This window comes from Carcharhinus amblyrhynchos, chromosome 3 (assembly GCF_965287045.1).
Source record: "Carcharhinus amblyrhynchos chromosome 3, sCarAmb.v2.hapA, whole genome shotgun sequence".
Lineage (NCBI taxonomy): Eukaryota > Metazoa > Chordata > Chondrichthyes > Carcharhiniformes > Carcharhinidae > Carcharhinus > Carcharhinus amblyrhynchos.
Genome location: NC_137326.1, coordinates 27,910,009 through 27,936,533, shown reverse-complemented (window position 1 = coordinate 27,936,533; position 26,525 = coordinate 27,910,009). Strand labels below are relative to the sequence as shown.

General features: G+C 43.3%; 1 protein-coding gene across 2 annotated transcripts in view; it reads right to left on the bottom strand.

Moving 5' to 3' along the window:
* Nucleotides 1-26,525, bottom strand: part of cacna2d3a (calcium channel, voltage-dependent, alpha 2/delta subunit 3a) — a 776,701-nt gene that overhangs the window by 254,511 nt on the left and 495,665 nt on the right. The window contains exons 13-14 of one of the 2 annotated variants that reach the window (XM_080182611.1): nucleotides 24,589-24,722; nucleotides 15,909-15,926 (exon numbers count right to left, since the gene is read on the bottom strand). In XM_080182611.1, the coding sequence (XP_080038737.1) occupies nucleotides 15,909-15,926; nucleotides 24,589-24,722 (152 nt within the window). The remainder of the gene's footprint in view (nucleotides 1-15,908; nucleotides 15,927-24,588; nucleotides 24,723-26,525) is intronic. The other variant, XM_080182617.1, reaches the window with a different exon arrangement.

The following is a 26,525-nucleotide window of genomic DNA, read 5'->3' as shown; positions in this document are numbered from 1 at the left end:
TTTTCTTCTGAATATTAGCATAATTGGTAAAAATAATTGTTCTAAGTCATGTGATAACCACCTAATTTTTTCCACATATCATTAGTTTTAGTTACTTTTAGCAATAGAAAGAACTTAATTTTGAATAGGTTCAGAAGAGATGAGGATGTCACTCATTTTAATATTGAAAAGATACTGTTTGGAGGCTACTATTTGCGTGCTGTAATTCTGTAATGAGTGCTGCTGAGAAAAGAGACATGCTATGGAAGCTTTTTTGCCGGAATTTTACTGCACACCCGCCCAGCTCGCAGAACGGCATTCTCCATTGGCTTTGGGTGGGATCTTACGAACGTCGGGCGGGCAAGGCGGTAAAATCCCAGTATTTGCGTTGCATTCATCTGGACAGCTACACAAGATAAACCAGCAGTAAAGGAAACAACAATTTATACTGCATGACAAGAGTATAAAACAATGTAGTATAAATTGTTGCTCCCTTTACTGTTGATTTATCTTGTGTAACTATCCTGATGAGCACAAGATGAAAAGCTTTGATAGCATGTCTCTTTTTTTCTGCAATATCCAAGTTCTGTACTACCATACAACTAATTCTGTAATGGTAGGTACCTATGCTATTTCCTTCACATATAGTCATAACAATTCCAAAAATGCTGATGGTTATTTCAGAGAGGACACAACAAAGGGTTTCACTGACGAAATGGGAGATAGCACCAAAACAGTAAGGAGAAAATGATCATTTTTTGTTAGTCAATATTTAAATACAATGCTTGGTTAATTAAATAATATGTTATTATTATGGATACAGATAACAATATGACATTTTTAGGCAAGATTCCTAAGACAGTGTAAAATCCCTAATGTTATCACGTTTATTCCTATTGCCCTTCCAAAATATTGAGTGCAGTTTTTTGCGCTACACGAAACAAATCTAAACCATGAATGTCACAGAACAGCAGGTTTTATTATACACAGGTGCTTTCCATTTACAAGTTACTCTTACAAAAATTAGTAAAGGTTGGCATATTATAATCAGATCCATGGCTATATGGTACTATAATTCAGATAGAATATTTGAAGCAGAATGATAAAACATTGCTTTGTGACAGAGGGTCTGAATGAAGAGCAAGGAAACAGACAAAAGAATTTCCAACTCATATTTTTCTTTGGGTTTTAACAGCCAAGTTTTCTGTTTTTGAGCATTATTAAATAACATACTCATCCATTGGATGAACATATAATGCCTTCTGTGTAAAACAATTTACTGTTTGGTTCCACAGAACTGTAGTAAAATCATGAAACCATTATTATACCTTTGATATCCGTAGTCACTTATTACTGAACACCGAATTCTTCCATAATTTTACCAGGGCATACCTTAATAAATCTTGAATAATGTCAATAATGTTGATAAATTAAACTATCACCATTACCCATATTTGACCTATATTTATTAGAACAATCCACAACACTTATATAAATTAATCTTAAAAACAACTCACTATATTTTGTACATTGATTATTTTACCCAGTGGATGTTCAATGTTATTTATATCTACCTGAAACACGTATTCTATCATTTCAATTTCCAGCTAGCAAAGGCACCATGCAGTTATCAATCTGTTCACCGCCTACTGGGCAAGGCAATTTTAAACTATGGTGTTGTAAAATTAGAAAGCTTCAGACAAAACAGCTAAAGTGGTTTTCGTCTGTATGGACCTCAGTGGCTCATTTTCAGCTGACTGTAAAATGTAAACAATACATGTAACCTTTTCAAATTGATGCATTTTTGTCAAGTAAGGCTAATTGTTGTTTCAGGAAGAAGGCTGACTGGAAATTAAATTAAGTTTCATCCAACAGGAGTTACATTTCTGAAAGTGAAAATGAGATTAGATAGTTTAAGTTCTGACTGAAGTTCTAACCAGTAGGTATTCTATTTTGTTTATTGCTTTGTGAATGAATTTAGGCAAGAAAAATGTAACTCATAAAATTGCCTTTTTTTACTATATTCAAATAAACATTAATGGTTAATTTGCAAACCCATTAAGGGTTAAAAACTGCACGCATGAAACAATTTATTGCTAGCAGTTGTTAGCTTTTTGAAATATAGTTCATAGTCCAATTTTTATTAAAAAACTTAAGTCAAAATCTTCTTTAAGAATACAACTTCTTAATGGCAGGTTAACTGTGACGTGAATGTTGAACTTTAGAAGAAGGTTATATTTTAAAATGTCACCGTTAATTTAACTTGAAGCCAAATGCCCTGTATAGGGGATGGTGACCATGCTAAACTTTAGTCTGGCAACAGGCTTATGTGATCTGGTTGCCACAGGGAAATAAACCCAAATCAAAGTTTATTGAAAGGCTAGTGCCAATGACAATACTCTGCAGTGTATCAAGTTATGCTTTTTGTTTAATGGAAATTCACAAATACTTCTGGACCTTTTAGCAAGCTTGGGTAATGCTGTTGCAACTTAACATATTCAAATACTTTCCTGGCCAGACTCCCACCTTGCAGCCTCCATAAATTGGTGCTCAACTAAATCTCTGCTAGACACATCCATACTCTCACCAGTTTCCATTCTCCCATTATCCCATGCTCATTGAACAAGATTGGCTCCCACTCCAGGAATGCCTCAACTTTGAAATTCTAAACTTGGTTTTCAAATCCCTCCATGGCCTCACCGCTCCTTATCTTTGTGACCTACATAAAAAGAAGAGCAGTTGAAAGACTTCCTGATGCCAACACATCGGGTGCGATCTTACTGGCCATTCATGCCATCCTCCCATTTTAGTGAGGCAGGAGAATTTGGCGGCCAGCCAAATCTCCTGTTCACTGCGGAGAGATGGGAAAATCCCATCAGCTTGAACAGTAAGATTCTGGCAATTCTGTTTATTTAAATGGACAGAAAGAGGGGCAAGGGGTTGGGACAATCCATTATGAGCAAATAATCCTTCCTGACCTCCATGAACTATACCCAAACAATCCTTTATAAGTAAACACAATAGGAGGAAAATCGGCCCTAAGGACAACCATTTTTGCAGTGCATAAAGCTGTCAAAATTTCTTGGTGCACACAAATGAATAATAAACATTAGTTTTCCTAAAACATCTTATTCTCAACTGCATCAGTAGTTGCAATATAATTTGCATGAGTGAGGAACAAACAGCTTTGGCAGATAAAAGGGGTAAGGCAGGAAAAAAAACTTAAAGCAAATCAGGAAAATGAACAGTGTGCAGAATATTTAGTTTCACAGAAACTCAGCAGGTGTCGAAATATACGATAAAAGCCGAAAATGGGCATTTATCACTCAAAAAAATCCTTTTAATTGGTCAGTCATGACCAGTAGAGAGCTCTGGCTGTTTGTTCTGGACTCCTTGCTGTTAGTAATTACACTCTATCTCAGCCAGAATGTCTGAGTAGTGGGACAGCTTCCATTGGCTGCTATGCAACATGATAAACATAGCAGGACAATTTCCTCTAATTGCTATTTGCTGTGAATGTCTAAATACAAACCATTGCGAGACACTTACAAGGTCACTTGAAAATCTTCCTGGTTCGTTTCTAACATCACTAATGCTCAGTGGTCTGAGGCGTGTTCTCCATAAATGTTAAGCTTATCGATGGAATTGTGGGAAAATAACTTGCTCTAATGATTTAGATTTCAAGTCATTGAGTATAAAAAACACACAATGTGATGTAAATACACCGTACACAGATTATAGAAAATATCTGAGGCACTTGTGAAGAATTTATGAAACCAAACCGATACAAAAGAAAAATGGGCCTTAATGATGAATTAGTGAAACAACAGCTAATTATATTTCATGGATAACAATTCCATGCTGTGTCACTGGTGTTCTTCGAAGAAGTAGCAAACAACTGGGGATGTGCTATATTTAGATATCCAGAAGGCATTTGACAAGATTACTACACAAAGGTTACTACACAAAATAAGCTCATGGCATTAGAGGTAACATTGAAGGTAGCATGGAAGGAAGATTGCTTAGCCACCAGGAAACAGACAGTAGGCCTAAATGGGTAATTTTAAGGTTGCTAAGATCTGGAGTGTCACAGGGATCAGCACTGGGACCCCAACTATTTGCACTTTACATAAATAACTTGGATGAAGGCACCAAATGTATGGTTGCTAAATTTGCTGATGACACAAAGATAGACAGAAAAGTAAGTTGTGAGGAAGGCAGAAGGAGACTGCAAAGGGATATAGATTAGTTAAGTAATTGTGTAGAAATCTGGCAATATAAACTGGGGTTCTCCCAATGTGCGGGAAAATGGGAGCAAATCCCATTGGTTACTGACGTGTGATTTCCAGAATGAATCTCCGATACTCAGTGCACCATAGAGCGCTCTAGTATGATTCACTTTGAAAATCAAGGGGCGGGGCCTATTCCTGCCAGAGACACCGGCAGCATAATGCTAAGCAGACAACTGCGCCATGTGCCAATCTATCAGTGCAGAGATCAGTGCATGCACAGGGCCCCTCATTGCCAACCTACAGATCGCTGGCTAGCCCAAACGCTAGTCAGCCCCACAACACCCCTTGCAGACCCCACACCTCCCAATTGCTGGCCTCCCGGTCTCCACAGGTCACCTCCAATGTCCCTTAACCTCCAATCTCCCTAGCAACCCCCCCGCCCCCCACCTCTGAGTCTTGATCCCCTCCCATGGACAGTCCTGACTCCCCCACCGTGCTAACCAGCCCCAATGTTCCCTCCTGCCCCGCCAGGCCCAATCTCCCCTCCCCCCGAACATCCCTGACCCCCTCCATCCAGAATGCCAGCCCTCTTCCCTCCCTTTTCAGATGCTACCACCAATTGCCCCTCAATAGGACCTGGTGGGCAGTGCCAAGGTGCCCCTTGGGCAGTGCCAGTTTGCACCTTGAGCAATGCTTAGGTAGCAAGCTGGTACTGCCAGGCTGGCACTGCCCGAGGGGCACCGTTGTATTACTCCTGACCTCCTGGGGGGGGCCTGAATGGTCTCTGTTCCTTCCAGCAAGGTCCAAGCTATCAGTTCCCCATTAGAGGGGAGAAGGAGTAAACCCCACTGGAGGGAAACACTCCCAGCAGTGGGGGCGGGGGGTGGAGAGACCCTAGCGGACCTGGAAAATTCAGTCCCGGGCCCACTAATTATATTAAAATGCCGGTTTCAATATGACAATCAGCTCCACGTCAATTTTCTGTGTAGAGCTGATTATGCTAAAAAATTTGATTTCGCAGCGCAAACCCTGCGAAATGGCCCTCGCTGATGTCTCCCGGCCCATGAACAAAGGTGATTAGAGAGATGAAAAGGCTGAATGATCTTTACTTGGTGGCCTGCACATAGGGTGGGAGGATGCGTTATACCAAACAATGGCTCCAGAAAGAAACACAAATCATTTTTATGTTTGTCTAAATATTTTGGGCAAGAAGCTGATGCTTGGGAGGGTGCACAGGACATTTGATGTACCAAGCATTTGGGTGGCACTTGGTGAGGGGGGAGGGGGCAACGGGAAATCTTACTGCAAGAAAGAACAAAGAACCAGCCAGGCTATAAGCCCACATCATTTGCCAATCGCATAAGCAATGGATTGGTAACTTTTTAGCTCCAACTTCAGATGACATTTCATGCTTCAGCATGCTTTATGCTTTAAATCTATTGAGACCACCGTGTGCTGCCTGCAATTGTTGCTGTAAAAGGTTTAACAATGTAATATCAGTGCTGTCATCTGGAAAGGACAGGCTGAAATGTCTACTATTGAATGGCAGTTTTGTGGCTTTCTGCAAGAGAATTGCAAGGCGGCAAGAGAACAGTGCAGGACATTGTGCTTTCATGAATGTCATGACTAGTGACATTGAGAGACTGGGCACCTAGATAAAGAACTCTATCACTGTCAGAACTAACAAACTGGGGAATCATTTGCAAGGAATTATACCTCCAGCAGAGATACCATTGAGATTTCAGGTCACCTAGCTGGGATTCTCAGTTTCAGCTGCAAGACTGGAGGAAGTCCAGTCTAATGAGGAAGTACTTTTTCAAGTACTTACGGATCCTCTTTCTCCAAAAAGACACCTAAGGAACTGCTAAGCTGGCAGTAACTCCTTCATCATAAAGCTTCTGCTTTTGCAGGGCATCTCAGAAGGATTCTCCATTGTATATAGCCTTAAATAGCTAAAGAATCCACAAATGAAGCTGACATAAGTATTACAATATTTTCTTGTACAAAACGCTCTGCAAATCTTCAACCATTACCCCGGAACAATGTCACAAAACATAAAATATAAAAAGTAGGAGTGAGAAGATCATTCAACCCCTCGAGCCTGCTCTGCTGGTCAATAAGTGGTTTTAACCCCACTTCCTTGTCTGTATCCATAACCTTTGAATTCCTTGCAGACCAAAGATCTGTTTATTCAGCCTTGAATGTAGTAAACGGCACAGTCTACACTGCTCTTTGAGATAGAGAATTTCAAAGGTTACTAACTCTTTGAGAGAATGAAATTCCTCCTCATTTCCATCTTGAATGGGAGACCCATATACACCAACGAGTATAGGCTCAACCTACTTGACCTTTTCTCATAAGACAACATTTTTATCCCAGGAATCAATCAATTGCACCTTCCCTGAACTGCCTGAAATGCAAGCATATCTCTCCTTAAGTAAAGAGACAAAAACTGTGTGCAACACTCCAGGTGTCTCACCAGCAGCCTTTACAATTGTAATAAGACTTCCCTACTTTGCGGTTTCATCCCAGTTAGATTTAGTTACAATAAAATGGCATTTGTCTCCCCAATGATTTGCTGCCTACACACTAATCTTCCATGCATGAGAACACCCAGCTCCCTCTGTACCTAGCATTCTGCAGTCTCTCTTCAGTTATTTAGAATCATGGAATCTCTACAGTGTAGGAGACACATCAAGTCTGCACTGACCATAATCTCACCCACCCCCTATCCCTGTAACCCCACGTATTTCCTCTGCTAATCCCCCTAACACTAAGGGCAATTTAACATGGCCAATCCAGCTAATCCGCACATCTTTGGAGTGCGGGAAGAAACTGAAACACCTGACGGAAACCCACACAGACATGGGGAGGAATTGCAAACTCCACATTGTCAGTAACCTGAGGCTGGAATTGAACCTGTGTCCCTGGTTTGCAGTGTTAACCACTCTGCCACCGTACTGCCCTATTGCAAACCCTTTCTCCCTATAAAAATGGCCAACCTCACATTTTCCCACATTATACTCCACCTACCAAATGTTTGCCCACCCACTTAAGCTATCTATATCCTTTTGAAGGCTTTTGTGTCCTCTTTACAACTTGCTTTCCTACGTGGTGCTATGTAATGAGGCGGGTAGAATCAGGGACCTTACGTGAAGGATCCTCTTGAGGAGAGTGATCATTGTATGGTGGAGTTTCTGGTGCAGATGGAGGAGGACAAAGTGGGTTCCTGGACACGTGTCCTTTGTTTGAACAGAGGGGAGTACGGTAGGATGAGAGAGGAATTGGCAAATGTGGACTGGGGGAGCGCGTTGGAAGGTAGGTCTGCTGAGGAGCAGTGGAGGATTTTTAAGGAGATCTTTCTTGGTGCTCAGCAGAAATTTATTCCGATGGTCAAAAAGGACCGTAGGAGGAGAGGTAATAAGCCATGGATAACGAAGGAGGTGAAGGAAAGTGTTAAATTAAAAGCGGAGGCGTTTAGAGTAGCTAAGAGTAGTGGGCGAGAAGAGGATTGGGAGAGGTTTAAATGTCAACAAAGATTGACAAAGAAATTGATAAAGAAGGGTAGGAGAAACTATGAAGCTGGGCTAGCGCTTAATATAAAAAAAAAGCAAGAGTTTTTATAAGTATATAAAAAGGAAGAGGCTGGCTAGGGTGAACGTTGGACCCTTAGAGGATGAGAAGGGGGACTTAGTGGTAGGGGATGGGGAAATGGCTGAGGTCTTGAATAACTTTTTTGTTTCGGTCTTCACGGAGGAGGACGTGAATAATTTGCTGGGTGTTAGAGATGGAAAGATTGTAGGACTGGAGGGTCTTAATGACATTACTGTTACTAGAGAGGCGGTGCTTGACAGACTGGAGGGGCTGATTGTGGACAAGTCCCCAGGACCGGATGGAATGCATCCAAGGGTTCTGAAAGAAATGGCGGAGGTGATAGTGGATGCCTTGGTGGTTATTTTCCAGACGTCGCTGGATTCCGGGGAAGTGCCAGAAGATTGGAAAGCGGCTAATGTTACGCCGCTGTTTAAGAAGGGTGCCAGGCAAAAGGCGGGGAATTATAGGCCGGTTAGTTTAACGTCTGTTGTAGGTAAAATGTTAGAATCCGTCATCAAGGAGGAAATAGCGAGGCATCTTGAGGGGAATTGCTTGATAGAGCAGACGCAGCACGGTTTCGTTAAGGGGAAGTCGTGTCTGACAAATTTACTGGAGTTCTATGAGGATGTGTCTAGGGCGGTGGATAGAGGAGAGCTGGTGGATGTGGTCTTTCTTGATTTTCAGAAGGCGTTTGACAAGGTACCTCACAAGAGGTTATTGCAGAAGGTCAGGGGACATGGAGTTGGGCGTAGGGTGTTAGCGTGGATAGAGGACTGGTTGTCAAATAGGAGGCAGAGAGTGGGGGTCAATGGGTGTTATTCGGATTGGCGGTTGGTGACTAGTGGAGTGCCTCAGGGGTCGGTGCTGGGGCCTCAGCTATTTACCATTTATATAGATGATCTGGAGGAGGGAACTGAGTGTATGGTGTCGAAATTTGCTGATGACACCAAGACTGGTGGAACGGCAAATTGCGCGGAGGGTGTGGAGAGTCTGCAGAAGGATCTAGATAGGCTGGGCGAATGGGCCAGGAAATGGCAAATGGAATTTAATGTTGGCAAGTGCGAGGTGGTCCACTTTGGTAGGAATAATGGTAGGAAGGATTATTACTTACGTGGAGAAAAACTGCAGCAGGCGACGGTGCAGAGGGACCTCGGGGTCCTTGTGCATGAGTCGCAAAAACCCAGCTTGCAGGTGCAGCAGGTGGTCAGGAAGGCGAATGGGATGCTGGCCTTCATAGCGAGGGGGATTGAATATAAAAGTAGGGAGGTCTTGCTGCGGCTATATAGGGCATTGGTGAGGCCGCAGCTGGAGTACTGTGTGCAGTTTTGGGCGCCGTACTTACGCAAAGATATTTTGGCCTTGGAGGGAGTGCAGAGGAGGTTTACTAGGCTGATGCCGGAGTTGAGGGGGTTGAGCTATGAGGAGAGGCTGAATAAACTAGGCTTGTACTCGTTAGAGTTTAGAAGAATGAGGGGAGATCTCACTGAGACGTATAAGATGATGAATGGGATGGATAAGATAGAGGTGGAGAGACTCTTCCTGCTCAGAAAGGACAGTAGGACTAGGGGGCACAGCCTCAAGATAAAGGGGGGACGGTTTAGAACGGAGTTGAGGAAGAACTTCTTCACTCAAAGGGTGGTGAATCTCTGGAATTCTCTGCCCGTTGAAGTGGTGGAGGCTACCTCGCTAAATATTTTTAAGACGCGGGTTGATGGGTTTTTGATAAGAGAGGGGATTAAGGGTTATGGGGAGAGGGCGGGAAAGTGGAACTGAGCCACGACAGATCAGCCATGATCTTATTGAATGGCGGGGCAGGCTCGAAGGGCCAGATGGCCTACTCCTGCTCCTATTTCTTATGTTCTTATGTTATGTTCTTATGTTTCTCTGTATCATCAGCAAATTTGGCTACAATACCTCTCAAGCCTTTATCCAAATCACTAATTTAGATTGTGACTCACTAAGGTCCCAACAGTGATCCCTATGCCACTGCTTCCCCACTCCCCACCCTCTCCTCAATGCCTGTCATCCCATTTATCCTGATTCTCTGTTTCCTGTTAGGTCAACGATCCTCACTCCATGCTAATACATTATCAACACTCAGAGCTTTCCGCCACTGGAATCTCTATAATAATCCTTATACCATTGCTGTGAATACATTTTTAAACTACTCCAAGGTGCAAGAGTAAATAGTATGAAGTTATTTACACACTGGAATGGAAGTTAATACTTTCCACCTGTGAAATTTAATAAATCCCCAAATCAACGCTGGGAACATACTGCAAAATTAACCTGTGCCCAATGTTTCCATTGAGCAGTGGTCTTGAATATTAGTCAGCCAATGATAACTCCCATAAGAGATTTGCCTACAGCTGTCTGGCAGCTGGCACAACCTACATACTGCTCAGTGAGTGAGGTGCAGCTCTCTGGGATAAAACAGGAATCATAGTGAAGCAGCTAATCGATATCCACAGGTGGGTAGCAATGGACAGGCCATGTTTGGAGTGTGGGAGAAAACCAGAACACCCGGAGGAAACCTATGCAGACACAGGGAGAATTTGCAAACTCCACATTGACAATAACCTGAGGCCGGAATTGAACCTGGGTCCCTGGTTAGCAGTGCTATACAATGCTTGTATAGCCAGGGGTTCATCCTGATCAATTTCCTTCTCCAAAGCAGATGATATGGAAGGTCCATGAGGCACCCTATTTTTCGGCTCTAGATTTGAGGTCTGGACTTCCCAGAGCCATGGAGGCATATCTAAAATGGAGCATAGACCCCAGATCCAGAAGTCACTCACTCTATCCAGCAAACATATTCATAAGTTGGCACTAATGGCCCTAAGGGGGCCATAGGGATGGGCAGCAACATGAGCTGACATGAGACGGCACGTATGGAGCATGGGGAGTAGGTGCGGGGGTGTGAGGGCTAGAGGGTCTAATGTTAAAGGAAATAACTGGGCCAAAATCCCTGAAAACTGAGGCCAGTCTTTTGAACTGCCCACCTTGGCACTTGGCAGTCCCCTCTGATCTGCATTCAGGGACATTAGACTTGACTCCATCCCATATCCCCCAGAATCAAGGTCCCAGCATTCATGGCACTTTTTCCTGAGGCGGGGTTGTGGAAAGATGGAAGATTTCCCAGCTCAATACACCTGCTTTGGGAGCGAAAATCCAGGCCTAAGTTCGAAAACTTTGGCTCTGCAGCACAGCTGGAGCCAGAGCCATGGAAACCAGAGGCACTCAAGATGGTGTGATTCATGCTTCTGGTACAGCTCACATGGTAGCCCATGCTGGGAAGGACTCTACAATGGGCCTGGTGGGAATGTACCCAGAAGCTTTCAGACCAGACAGAGTGTGATGTCAAACGGCCTCTCAGGCTGACCTGACACACGTTCTGCAAACCTGAACTGCACAGGTTCAGTGAATACACTGTGTTAATCGCTCACAACTTGGTGGAGCAGACTCGATGGGCCGAGTGGCCTAATTCTTCTTATAGCTTACCCGCTATACAGCTGCATTTTCACCTTCTCCTACCTTCACCCATGCCAGAAGTAATACCTGTGCAGCCTGTGATTCATAGAATCATAGAATCCTACAGTGCAGAAGGGGGCCACTTGTCCCATCGAGTCTTCACCAGTCACAATCCCATCTAAGCCCCATCCCCATTACCCCATGTATTTAACCCTAGCTAGTCCCCTTGACACTAAGGGGCAATTTAGCATGGCCAATCCACCTGACCCACACATCTTTGGATTGTGGGAGGAAACTGGAGCACCCGGAGGAAACCTACACCGACACAGGGAGAATGTGCAGACTCTGCACAGACAGTGACCCAAGCTGGGAATTGAACCCGTATCCCTGGCACTGTGAACCAGCAGTTTTAACGACTGTGTCACCGTGCTGTCCCAATGAGGTGGTCACCGAGCTGTGTCTCCTTCTTCATCTGGACCTGCAATCACACAATAGGGCAACGGTGGTGCTGCCAGGGGCCATCAGGGTCACCATCACTCTCAACTTCTACACAACCAAATCCTTTGTTGTGGGGGCAGGCAACATTGAAAACATATTACAGCTTGTTGTCCACTGCTGCATCCGTGAGGTGACAGAGCTCTGTACCTGCACAGAGGCTTGCTCATTGTTTTTCTTCTAACCAGAGTGAAGCAGGAATAGTGAGTATTTGGCTTTGTTAGGAATTCTCAGTGATGTAAGGATCCATCAATTGCATGCGCATGGCTTTGTGGCTCTGTGTGTCAACAGGAATGGCAAAGGGTTCCACTCCATCATAATTAAGAACGCCCTTCAATGTCTCTACTTTCTCAGGAGGCTAAGGAAATTTGGCATGTCCGCTATGACTCTCACCAACCTTTACAGATGCACCACAGAAATCATTTTTCTGGTTATATCACTGCTTGGTATGACTCTTGCTCTGTCCAAAACAACAAAAAACTAGAAAGAGTTGTGAACGTAGCCAAATCCATCACACAAACCAACCTCCCATCCATTGACTCTGTCTGCAGTTCTGCTGCCTCAGCAAAACAGCCAATATAAACAGGAACCCCCCATGCACCCCAGACATTCTCTCCTCTAGCTTCTTCCATTGGGAAAAAATACAAAAGTCTGAGATTACGTATCAACCGACTCAAGAACAGTTTCTTCCCTGCTGCCATCAGACTTTTGGATGGACCCATCTTTTATTAAGTTGATCTTTCTCTACACTCTAGCTAGGACTGTAGCACTATATTCTGCACCTTCCCCTTTTCTTCTTTCCTCCACCCCCCCCCCCACCACGCTCCCCCCCCTCCCCCACCACCCCCCCTGCCGTGTACTCTAAAAATGGTAAGCTTTGTGGTATAGTGCAGAGTGGTTGGCTGCTTGGAAATAAGGAAGATCGCTATATCCATGGCTGATGACATCCTTTCTCCATCTGACCACGTAAAGACAATGGGCCTAAACAAGAGACACTCTGCCATCAGGAGGATTCTAGAGCATTCCCCAGCTATGGTTCTGCTATCTGGACCGATCAGGGAAGCCCATTAATACATTGACAGTTGTACTTTCAAAATTTGTGGCTGCTGTGTCCTTCACAACCTTGCTGTTGTGAGTTGGCCACCTCAAGAACAGGAGGAGGATGTAGAGGAGGAAAAGGTGGTGGAGGGAAAGGAGACAAGGAAGAAATCCAGAGGGACTGTCTGTTGGTATTTACAGAGGCTCTGCTTCCTTTAGGACATCATCCCTTCACCACATTTGTTCCACAATTCTCAATCTTAAAAGACACTCCTAAAGTTGACTCCATCGGGCATCCTCCTCCCATAACAAAGGTCTTGCCATTCATGGCACATTTTCTCTGACAGGGGGATGTGGCAAGTGGAGAAATTTCCCAGCCCAGCACACCAGTCTGGAGAGTGAAAATCCAGGCTTGAAGCTCTCAGCCAGGAACACATAATGCTCTGACAAAGGGTCATCCAGACTTGAAACGCTAACTCTGTTCTCTCTCCACAGATGCTGTCAGGCCTGCTGAGATTTTCCAGCAGATTCTGTTTTTGAATACATAATGAGGTTTGGCTGAGAGGCCAGAAATCCAGCAGCCTGTTGAAAAACCTGAGCCCCTGAGAAAACATAGTTTGATTACCAGCTCCGCATCTCTGATCTATGCTATAAATTCACAGTGTTTATAAATTCACGAGTTTCAAGTGCTTGGTGTTTCAGCTATTGAAACTTTAGAGGAACAGGATAAGTGACAGTTTCATTGGGCTACAGTGATTAAGAAAGTGGAAAGTTACCAATGAATGACATTTCAAAGTGATTACTATCACGACAGAATTCATTACGTCTATACAGGATATAGTGGGTGAATGAGCATTGAAGTGCCATAGCTTGGCATCGGGCTGAAGGGGATGGGTAGGGGGTATACCTCGGTCTGAGGGTATATGAGGGGTCATGGGCTGGTTTTGAAGGTATGAGGTGGCATGGATGGGACATTGGGTGTGTGTGAGAGGGGGCAAATGGGTGTCGGGGTGAGGGCTGAAATGACTTCCCTTTTTATTTTAGCTGGGACAAAGTCCTGCAGCACCAAGGCGGGCCTTTCAAACAGTCTACTTCAGCAGACTGGTGGCTGCCTCCAAACTTCCTCCTGGGTCGGCTAGCCCAACTGCACACTGCACCCACCTCCTCACAATGAAAATCCTGCCCTTGCGAGCACTTTCTCCCAAGGTGAGTGGACTGAGCCAGGAATTTTCCCAACTCCCAACCCATGGGCTGCCATTAGCAGCCTTTCCCCTTGGTTTTGCAGCTCTGACTCATTTCACATTCCCTCACCCGACTGTATAAATATCTCTCAATTTCTATGCCTTTTAGCTTTGACAAAGAGTCACCTGGACTTGAAGTATCAGTTCTTTTCTCTCGTTACACTTGCTGCCAGACCTGCTGAGATTTTTCAGCGTTCTCTCTTTTGGTTCCCAACTTCCCTTAACCACTTCAAGGCTGAAAATCCAGACCCATATTATTAGGCGGTTGTTGATATGTTTCTACAGAATGTCACATCACTTATGATTATACAGCATGTGTATTCAACCAGCAATGTAGCAATCTGTAGCATCCGGCAGGATCTGAGAAATACATCCAATGTCAACTCAGTATATGTCAAATTGATGTCAGCTGAAAACAAAATGAAATATATACTTGTTCTTAAAAGTTAACCATTCTCCTATTTGAGAGCAGTTTCTGCTGAAGACAGGTTTATGATGAATATATAAAGGTTTGTCTTCTCTTCCATGAATATGACTCTTTGGAGCAAGGCTGAGAAAAATTGATGACTGTATGTAAAACACATATGTCTGAATCCTTCAGGGGAGATTTTATGGATCTTAATACTTTTAATGGAGAGAGGGACAAGAATTCATCTAAGCCTGCATTGTAAATGATGAGAACGTTGATAGAGGAAGTCACCTGTATCATGTTGAAATGTTTCGGAAAAAAGATTAGTTAATAGATTTCATTGTTAATATCAGACCTAAACTTCAGTTCAAACACTAACTCGTGCTTATAGTTGATAATAATGTTGTCCCTCATCTCCTTGATCATTTAGAAGACACATTTTTTAAAAATGAACAAAGCTATACATAAATACATAAATATACACAGTAAAGTACATACCAAACCATTTTGTGTCTTAACTGTTTCCACTCAGGGTCTAGGGATTTAGGGGGCAGCGAAAGTCAGAGCATGTCCGCTTGCAAATGCCCAACTGACTTTATTTTGTTCAGGCAATTAATTGCCAGCAGTCCTGGCTTCTATCCTTTTGATGCAGCTCTTCAATCCCAATAGCACCACCAGGGACTGGAGGGCTGGAGTGGAGGCAAACTGGATTGGGGCTTGCTGAAGGCAATCAGGTAGGCCCAGCAAAGCGAAATGAGGGTGAAGCATGAAGGCAGGGTGTTATTCCAGTGGGATCTAGCCCTAGGTGAGGGCTGCAGGGTGCCTAATCAGGAGTAACTCCTCCCCACCTTTCCCACCACACCACTTCCTCATCCAAGTCCATAGGTAGGCTGCAAGGTTTTAATGGGCAGTCCCCCTAGGGGGCAAAATTGCCATCTACTCCTGGTGACGTGCCAAGGATGGTTGGAGGAAGGCCTTAAGTGGCTATTAATTGGCCACTTAAGGGTCTCAATTGGCTAAGAGTGGGCCCATCACCTACCCCATTGGTGATAAAATACCATCAGAGGCAGGAAGGTGACAAACATACACCCCTGCCATGTTCCCCCCCCCCGCCCACCCACCCCCCCCCCCCCCACCCCCCCACTCTGCTGGCAAGGGGGAGCTTTGAATTTTTGCCAAGTTTTTTGCCAGGCTACATCAACCTTTGAAAATAAATTCAAAGACTACTTCAAGTAAAAAGAAAATAATTGAATTTTAGCATTTTAAAAACAAATTTAACAGGGCTATCCTAAAAATGTAATAAAAGTATTTCTCTGAATAGTTCTTCGGACTTTGTGTAGTTGAACAACATTAGGTGATTACACTGACACAATAAAACAGTATTGATTTGGCAGCAGCACTGATATAAATGAACGTGTGAGATCAACTGCAACTGACTCCAAATGTTACCTTTTTAGCCTGTGGGAGCTGATGCACAAGAGAAAAGAAATAAAGGACAATTAATGACAGTGTCTCGTTCACTTAACAACTAGGCTTAATCTGTTAATGGATCTTTGTATACCCACCACACACAATGATTGCCTCAAAGCATGTTTTTTTCTCATTGAACAAGTACGTTATTTCATGAACTGCAAATGATCAGAGAATACACTGGAATATATACTCATGAAATATTAATCTGTTACACCAGGTTGTTTTATAGTGAACACTTTAAAACATTACGGTAAATAATAACCTCATTTACAGCTTGAGATTGGAGAGACAGGTTCTCTTCTAGAGCTATCTGCTGCAGCAAAATACTGTTCATAATTTATTCATTTTTCACTTATTCTGTTGAATCTGCAGTGTATAAAAACATAAATGTGGATATTTTGTATCTGGTTTCAGTGGCTGACAGATTGGTTTGCATTGTGCCATTTTCAGTGTCTATTTGGATGAAGAACACAGTGTGGGGTTGTGGGGGAAATGATGGGCAGGGGGTTGGCAGGCAGGGGGATGGCGGGTGAATGTAGGAAGATATTTTCACTTGGAAACACACCACTTGCCATATGGGGTAAGGCCAAAAAATATGCATTTTTGCCCATGCTTGAAACAGACATATGCAAGTAATGGTCTTAATTCAGGTTGCCAACTTTGATTATATGTATTCCTGGGAGCATCATCATATGACTTGCCCCCCCACACTCCAGCCATTAGGTGTCAACACAGGCATCCTTGTGCTGCACCATTTCCCTAGGCCAATTGGAAAGCAAAAAGGTTCATTACCCAATTGGACGGTGCTTGTTGACTGTCAGTCAAATAGCCATTTCCCTCCCCATTTTCAATATTACTATATCTGGTGAAGACAAAGAAACAATCCCTTTTAATACCCTGTTGAGTTTTTCTCCAGGTCTGCCCACAACAGTGTCCTGGAGACTCTGGGTCATTGCTGGAAGCCAGTTCCAATGACTGTTTGAAGCCCTTTATCCAAGATTGATCTAACTGGGGGACGGTGTTCTAGGATTTCAAAATTAGGCACAATAGTGCAGAGCAAAGCTGTGCATGCTCTCACAGTTGCAGCAGACACTAAGCAGTCTTAAGTTGTGCATGCTCTCCCCAGTTGCAGCACACATTGAGCAGTCTAAGCTGTGCATGCTATCCCCAGTTGCGGCAGACACTGAGCAGTCTAAGTTGTGCATACTCTCCCCAGTTGCAGCAGACACTGAGCAGTCTAAGCTGTGCATGCTATCCCCAGTTGCAGCAGACACTGAGCAGTCTAAGCTGTGCATGCTGTCCCCAGTTGCAGCAGACACTGAGCAGTCTGAGCTGCAGTCCTGAAAGAAATTGCTAAAAGCGCCTCCAAAAAGGCCCAAGAATTTTTTTATCTTTGTAGATCCAGGAGAAGCAGAGGTACTGAGCTGGAAACACAAAAAAAAAGCCCTTTCGAGGCCCTCCCTAAGATAATCTCCACCTTAATGGAAACAGCAAATTTCTCACTCCTACTGATGGGAAGCTGTAATTGGCACTCACAGTACACTAGCACCATTGAAATGAGGCCTAAAGCTAAATGTGGTTCAGGCTCAGGTCAATTCAAACCAGCATATGGAGCTTTGTCAGCTTTCTCCCCTACAATTTCTTATGGAGTCATAGAGTCATTGGGGTTTACATGTCCATGCCGCCCAGTTTTTACCACAAAGCTAGTCCCAATTGCCTGAATTTGGCCCACATCCCTCTATCCCCATCTTACCCATGTAATTGTCTAAATGCTTCTTAAAAGACAAAATGGTACCCACCTCTACTCCTGCCTCTGGCAGCTTGTTCCAGACACTTACCACCTTCTGAGTGAAAGAATTGTGTCAGAAACCATTGGGAATTAAATTAGTTTTGGGGGATTGGAGGAGGGGAGCTGTAAAAAGAGCAGGATGATCTGACTGTACTCTCTTTGCATTCTTGCTGAAGTTGAATTTCAACATCTTCGATGTAAAGGTAGAATAAATATTTCAATCTTTCTAATTATGGTTGAGATTTTCCAGCCCTTTTGTGGTGAGATCCACTGGGAAATTCGGTGCTCCAACTAAAAGTCAATTGACTTTCAGTGGGTCTGGACAATGCCAGTGGCTGGCGGGGCTGGAAAATCCTGTCCTATGTACATGCTGCTGGGCTGATTTTCTAAATTCACATTGCTGGTGTGAAATTTCATCCACTGACTGTACACGATAGATAATCATTTCTTAAATTTTTATTGGTGTTACAAGTAGGCTTACATTAACACCGCAATGAAGTTACTGTGAAAATCTCCTACCCACCACTTTCTGGCACGTGTTCGGGTACATTGAGAGAGAATTTAGCATGACCAATGCGCCTAACCAGCACTTCTTTCGGACAATGGGAGGAAATCGGAGCACGTAAAGGAAACCCACGCAGACATGATCCGGGGGTCTGAGAGGAGCTGGGGCTGGGACTACATTGGCTCAAGAGGAGGGTAAATGGGTAAGGATGAGAGTGTGGATGAGGGTGAGAGTGGGAGTGGGTGATGGTCAAGGAGGGTGTGTGAGTGGAAGTATATGTTGAATAACAGAGCTTCTTTACTATAATTAACGTATACATGTAAGACATTGAATCACCTTATAAGTTTTTTTTATGTTTGTACCTATTGTGCAATAATCTTTTTTTGTGGTCTAATTCTTCAATATAAAAAGGAGATTTCTCAGGTGCTCCTTCAGTGCTTGCGGGAGGTCAAAAGTTCTCTGCAGCTGCAAAAGTTTAGGAAACATTGCTCTAAAAGAAACTTTGTGCTCATCTGTCCCTGTACTTAGTTGTAAGTCGTTAATAAATGTTTGCAAGCCACTGAAAGCCTTGTTTCCAATGATCTCTGTCAAACACACCTGGGCCTGTTTTTGATATTACTTCACAGCCCTCAGTTTTCAAACAGCAGTATGAACTTGGAAAATCAGCACTTGTTTTTCTTAATCAATCTCTATATATGCCAAAAACTTTCAAATTTATGAACTAGATTACTCTTTTGATATGATTTTTGATTTGGTTTTCCCCTGGGTGGCTCCAGTTTCCACCCACAGTCCAAAGGGTTAGACTGATTGGCTATGCTTAATTGACCCTTAGTATCAGGGGGATTGTGGGAATAGGGTCTGGATGGGATGTGGTCAGTACAGACTCAATGGGCCGAATGACCTCCTTTTGTACTGAAGGGATTCTATGATTCTATGACTTACAGCTTGCTGTTGATGTCCTCTAGATGATAGGACTCTATCTCTTAGGTTGGAATATGGCAAGGCAAGTGGCATTCTAATTGTGTTGGGGAGAATGTCCAGGGTGTGATCATGGCAAAGGTAAACTTTCCCTCCTCGTCCTTGTTGACCTGTCTTCAACCTCTGATAGATTGGCCACACTGTCTCTTCCAATATCTCATCACTGCCAATCGGCTGAGCAGGGCTACACTCACCTGGTTCCATTGCCATGGCCAGTGAATCAGCGACAGTAGCTTCTCTTTCTGCTCCAACACTGATTTCTCTAGAGTCTCATAAGGGTCAAACCTTGGTCCCCTCCTATTTTTCATCTAATTCATGCCATCAGCAACATCAGTGCAGTGACAGTTTCCACATGCATGATGATGACAGCTAGCTTTACTTTAACTTCACCCCTGATCTCTCCACTGCTGCTAAATTATCAGACTGCTTGTCTGACATCCAGTGAAGCAGAAATGGATGAGGAGAAAATTCCTCCAATTAAACATTAGGAAGACAGAGGCTGCGGTCTTTAGCCCCCATCATAAACAGCAGCACTCTTTGCTGCAACTCTCTGAGATTGAACCAGACTGGTCACAGCTTTAGTCTCATGTTTGAGATGAGCTTCTGACCACATATTCATTCAGTTACTAAAACTGCCTATTTTCACTGATATAAAAACTCCTGGCTCTGCCACTGCCCCATTTTATCTGGCACTGAAATCTTCATCCATACCCTTTGTTACCTCTAAATGTGGTCATATTAATACACTCCTCACTGGCCTTCCACATTCTACCCTATGTAAACTTGTGGTCATCCAAAATTCTGCTGTTGATGCCTTAATTTGCAATGGGTCTGCTCACCCATCATCCCTGAGCTCACTGACCTTTCTTGGCTCCTGGTTAAACACCTTGGGGGTGATTCTCCCAGCCCGCTATTTTTGCAGCTCAGTGGGCTGTGAGGCTCAAACAGAGTTTGTTTTGTGGATTTCTCACTGGCGCCATGGCTTATGGGAGTCTCCGGGTACCAGATTTCCGGTGCTGTCAACTCCACATCAGAAATCGATGTAGAGCTGCATAATTTTATCAAACGATCATTTTCATACAATTTGCAAATCATTAGCAGGCCCAGGATTGAAATCTCCAGGCCCACTAGCCTCTACCACCCCACCAGGAGTGGTTCATTCCAGTGGGGTTTACTATAGCTCTCCATTTGCAGGGAGCTGGAGTGATGGGGGATCCTCGAGGCACCCAAGAGGGTCGGGGGTGGATGTGCCCCCTGGGCATTGCCATCTTGACACCCAGCACTGCCCAAGGGGTAAAGTGCCAATGCACAGGTGGACAGTGCCAAGGGGCGGAGCCAGAGGGGTGGGGCCTAATTGAACAGGGACTAATGGGGGGCCTCATGGGAGGTGTGATCAGTGGGAGTGGGGCAGAGGGGGGCCCACTGCCACTGTGCCGATGGATTACAAGCAGAGAGAGCCAGTTATTGGGTTGGGCATCAGGGTAGTGGTGAGAGGTGGGGTGGATGGCCTGCTTGGAGGGTTGCTGGGGCTACGGGGAGGTGGGGGGGGGAAGATTGTGGCAGGCCAGGGGCAGGGGGGTGGGTGAGGGTAGTTAGAACAAGTGCAAGGAATCAATCCGACCGCTGATAGATGTACTGTGGCCCATTCAGCGCTATGCTGCTGGCCTTTCCAGCGGGAAAAGGCCCTGCCCACTGATTTTCAGTGTGATTCATACTGCAGCACTCAACAGTGCACAAGAGTGTGGGAGATACAGTTTGAAACTCCCTCTGAAAAAACCATCATGGCCTACTCCAGTTTTTATGTGAATTTGACACTTGGAATTTTTTTGGGAAAATCGCCCTCCTCAATTTTAAAATTCTCATCCTTGTTTTCAAATCTGTCCATGGTCCAACACCTCCCTATTCCTGTAATCTTGTCCAGCACTACAACACTTTGAAATATCTGCACTCCTCTAACTCAAGCTTCTTGAACCTCCCTGATTTTAATCACTTCATCATTTACTGGCTATGCCTTCAGCAACCTAAACCCCAAGTTCTGGAATTGCCTCCTTCAGAATCTCCTTTCACTCGCACTCTCTCTCTATTTGCTCCTTTAAATCTGCTTTATTAAAAACATTTGGTCACCTGGTCTAAATCTCCTTATGTCACTCGATGTCAAATTTTGTTTGCTAGCATTCCTATGTAGTGCCTTGGGAAGGGTTACTACATCAAAGGAGTTACACAAAGGCAAGTTCTTACGAGTTGTTGATTTTTATTGCTAGCGAGGCCTCATTAATGTACCACTTGCCGGCTTCCCAGCCCAAACAGCCGGGGTAGTTGGTGGGAAGAGACTGTCCAGCTGTTTAATTTGGTGACAAAATGTGCTGTCATAGACTGAGGGAAACAGAGGTCCTGATACATGGAGCTCTGAATGTGAGTTACCACCCAGCTAGTGGGTACCTCTAAAGCAGGGAACACCGAAACATAGGGGCAGTGTTGTAAATATAAGGACAGCAATCTTCATTAGTGTGTGTTTCTGCGAAAGGTTTTATTCAATTGATTTTAAGATGACTGCCTCCAGAGGCAGAGTGCTTTGTGGCAGTTAGTCAGGCAGTACAGAATTACATTTTCAAAACCCAAACAAGGAGGAGTTGGAGTAGGAGATCGGCCCAGGGGCCCAAGACTTCCCCTGGGGCTTGGAGAAGTACTCACACTCAAATAAAGTAAATATATATTTTTAAACTTACCTCGTTGAGTGTTAACGCCCAGGCAGTTTCTGGCCCAGGGCATAGCTCTACTTGATTTGGCCTGTCAGAAACCATCACTTAGGCCTCAGGCAGATCAGCCCTGATCAATGTATTTAAGGAGGGTCCCAATGGCTTAAATTGCAATCTGCGAAACTGAGGGGGGAAAGAAGTGGTAAGCCCCTCACTCCGTTTTGCTGCCTTCCTGCTGATTCCTACCAGGCAAAGAGGTGTTAAAATCAATGTCAGGGTGTTGTGTATGTGATATTGATGCTGAAAAGTACAGAGGGTTAAAAACTAACTAAGTGTTAAAAACTAACAGAGCTTTATTTACAAGGTGTGTTCACTACAGCCTGCTTATATACTCTGGAAGTTCCCCGTGCTTGTATCCTGTGACATCACGCCTGGTGAAGATGTGTATATATTAATACACAGTATTAATACACTGAGACTCAGGGCAGGATTTTCCAGCCATGCTTGCACTGAAACGAGAAAATCCCACCTGAGGTCAATGGACTTTACCATGGGCCACCCCTGGCCTGTTACAATTCCCTCAGTATAAGACAGGGTGGCCAGAATTTCACTGGCACGTCCGCCTTGGAATCGGAGTGCTCGAGGAACCTCGTTGGCCTCAGCTTCGTCCGAGTGAGGTCATTAAATCCCGGCCGGTGTCTCCAAAGTGTTACACAACCAACCCCTGAATTTGTTAATTGAAATATCTCAATACTATTCAGAAAAATAATCTTAATCAAGCCTCCGTTGTAATGTTACATCTTTAATTTTACTATGTATTATAAATCTCTCCCCATATTTTACTACTAACCCATGGGATTGAAGGGATTATGGCAGCACGCCGATGACATTGGCTAAAGGTCAAAAAGTAGTGGTGAACAGTTGTGTTTCTGACTGCAGGAATGTATACAGTGGAGTGTTTCTCACAGGTCAGTATTGAATCATTGCTCTTTTTAATAGACAGTAATGACCTTGATTTGGATATACAGAGCATAATCTCAAAGGTTGCAGATAGCAAAAAATTTGGGAATGTTATGAATATAGTTAGACAGGCAGTACAGAATTATCTTTCCAAAAGGATACAGTCGGACATAGGATGACTGGTTAAATGGGAACACACATTGCAGATAGAATTTAGAGTAGAAAATGTGTGATGTAATACATTTTGGTAGGAAGAATGAGGGAAGAAAATATAAACTAAGTGGTACAATTTTAAGGATGGCACAGGCATAAAGTGGGGAGTCAGGGGTGGTATCACTGGTGTATGTATTCACATCTTTGAAGGTAGGAACAAGTTGTGATTACTGTTTTTAAAAAAATGGCATCCTTGGCTTTATCAATAGAGTATTAAAGTTTTAAAGTTAAAGTTTATTTATTAGTAAGGCTTACATGAAGTTACTGTGAAATTCACCTAGTTGTCACAGTCTGGCGCCGGTTCAGGTCAATGCACTTAACCAGCATGTCTTTCAGAATGTGGGAGGAAACCAGAGCACCTGGAGGAAACCCATGCAAACACAGGGAGAATGTGCAACCTTCACACAGACAGTGAACCAAGCCAGGAATTCTTACCCAGGTCCCTGTCACTGTGAGGCATCAGTGCTAACCACTGTGCTACCGTGCCTCCACAATAGAAGTGAGTGAAACTTAACTTCCAACAATGGGTTGTCTGCAACCCTGTGGTCAAATTAATCAGACATCACGGCATTTGACAATATCTTCACTCTTGTGTCAAACTGTGACTCAACTGGATAATTCTGCAATTGTGTAAAATGGTGACAGGGAATCAGCAACCTGTTCTACATCCCTCCCAAATTTATCAAACGAGATGGAAAGTGAGCTGTTGATTCATCTATCGTCCATTACCCACCATCACAGAAAAGAAAAGTCTCAATCAAAGGAAAGACTCTTTAAAATTCCTCACTGTTGATTCTGTTTGTTATGACATTTAGATGGCACAGAAGTGTCTTTACCATAATGTTAATAACCAGTGCCAGAATGCAGGATAAGCCATGAAGTGCCACAGTATGTTTCACTTATGCCTAACAGTGCTGTTAAAATCTCTGGAGGCTATTAAATTTAATGAAACCATCTGGACTGGAATGGACAACCAAGTGTAATCAGTTTTGCAGTACAGATGGCAACACTTGTTCTCTTATTCCATATATTCCATTCCTTCATGCCAAATTTAACCGTTAATCTGAATGAACTTCAGTTGCTCAACTTGCCTTCAATTTCTCCTGTTTTCTTTTGCTTAACACTTTTCTACTTCATACTGCAATTAAAATATTCATGGAGTTCCAGCTCATCACCATGAAAATATTCTTGAAATAAAATGATTTCCTTTAGTTAACCATTCTTTCTTTTAACTATATTTTCCTATGTCTACAGAAAATAGCTGCAGAAATTGCGAGCAATTAAACAAAAAACAAATTCATTGCCAAATAGAAAATGTTGCTAACATACTTTGGAAAGTGGAACATTTACTCAAACTTTCCCCTAACAGTTTTTTTTCACGAGTTCTGGAAAGCAAGTAGACTATTTCCATTAAAATGGAATATGGTTATACATATTCTCTATTTGATTATTCCTTACCAGATGTTCCACCAAGATAATTTTGGTAATGCACAAATCTAACGAATATTAGCTTACAGTGTTGTCAATGTACGCTTCCGTCCATACTATATCGTGCTCCTGGTCAATGACCTTTGGCCTGCTGAGAACATGAAGATACTCCATCACATTTTCTTGGACATCAGCCAGAGTAGAAATCTGCGTGAAATATCCTAAAACAGAACCAGAGTTCAGAGAGGTAAGAAATCTTTAAAATGCACTATTGTGGTTAATGCATCATCGCGCACAAAGAAGGAATGACTGCAAAGAAAACCTACAGAAAGAAAATTAGAAAATAGCATTGGAAGAAATGAAAAGAAATCAGGAAACAATTAAGCTGATTTTCAATTTGGATGGATGGTAGGAGGAGCACACAGCTGCCCACCAGATGTCTTCAGTGAAATGCCCACATGTTTGGAGAAGTTTGGATCAGGAGACGTGAAAATCTTTGATTTCCTCCATGGAATTGACCTAACAAGGACATACTAAGAGGAACAAGCAGCCGACAACTGGGGGTGAGGGGATGGGAAGGGTGAAGCATTAAGTGTTCATAGCGGACACTCCCCATGAAATGGGTTGGATGATTTTATAACCCAAGAGTTCAAACACTTGTCCCAAATATCTCACTGGGAAAGGTACCATTTTTGTTTTCAGAGTGGCCTCCAGCGATCCTTCGGAGGAGTCTATTTAGATACCTCGATGTACTTTAAGAACCTTGTGCAACAAATAATTTGCTCAGTAAGAGCCTAAAATTGCATCGGAGTCCCACGCACATTATAGGGTCCCGACTTATATGGGCAGATGAGATGCCCCCAGTTTTCAGCGGTTATCCGGGCCAGCCAAAAGAAGGGCCCACCAATATGGCAATCAGTTGGATGACAGTAGAAGTGAGACAGTAAATGCTACACCATGGTTTTCAGGACACTTCTACCTGATTCTTTCCCCAAAATAGGGACAAATATCAGTTCCATTGTTCTCTTCTGTAATTATCTGTTGCGAGCCTGGAGTTGAATCATGCCACACGGCAATACCATGTAATGCGACTTCTTATATCTCACCAATACTCAGAAAATGGAGCTGTCCCACCTTCCTTCATTTATTATTTCTAGTCTGTGCAATGTTTTGCAACTTCATGCCAAGACTGTCCTTCAAGTACTTGTGAAGTATTTCATTAATATAGACATGTTATCTTATATTTTACAATATGCTTTTCGTTTTCCCCTTACCAACATGAAGCAATCATAATCAAAGTAATGGAGCAATTTACAAATTCCTCTTCATTGTCAAAGTGAGGAAAACATGAAATGAGATGAGTTGAAATGGCCAAGGGATTGGAAAGAGAAAGATGAGCCACAAATCCACAACCATTAACAGAAATCAATGTTGTTCAGCAGTTATGAAGTAAAGATAAATGGAAGAATGTTTAACGAATAAGAAAAAAAAAGCTTTTAATTGTTATCAATGCAAAAGAGCATCAAATATTCCAGATATTAATACTTCAAGGAATGAAAATGCTAAATTGTGGGCAGGCCTAATGCTTTCCAAATATGGAATACACGATGCTGTAGCAGCCTCACCCAAAATCAGACATTAAGTGGGAAAGCACAGCAATATATTTCAATTTTTGTACCATTCCAAAGTATTAATCTCACACCTGTTCACAAATCACTGTTACATCACAATGCCTTTTGGTAACTAAACCCCATAGTCAAATCAGATAGTTCAACATTAAAATTGGAAGTTGAAGACAAATCTTGTGGCAACTGCAAATCTTGTGGGTGATTTGAGCAGATAATGCAGGCAATACGTTCAGACTCAAAGTGAGGGAGTGCTTCACTGATAGGAGTACAATTTTCAGATGGCACATTAAAACAAGGGGCCATCTGTTCTCTTGAGTGCTCATTAAAGATCCAATACCATTATCTGATGGGAGTTCTTCTGGTGTTCTGGCTAATCTCGTCATTTATCTCATGGCT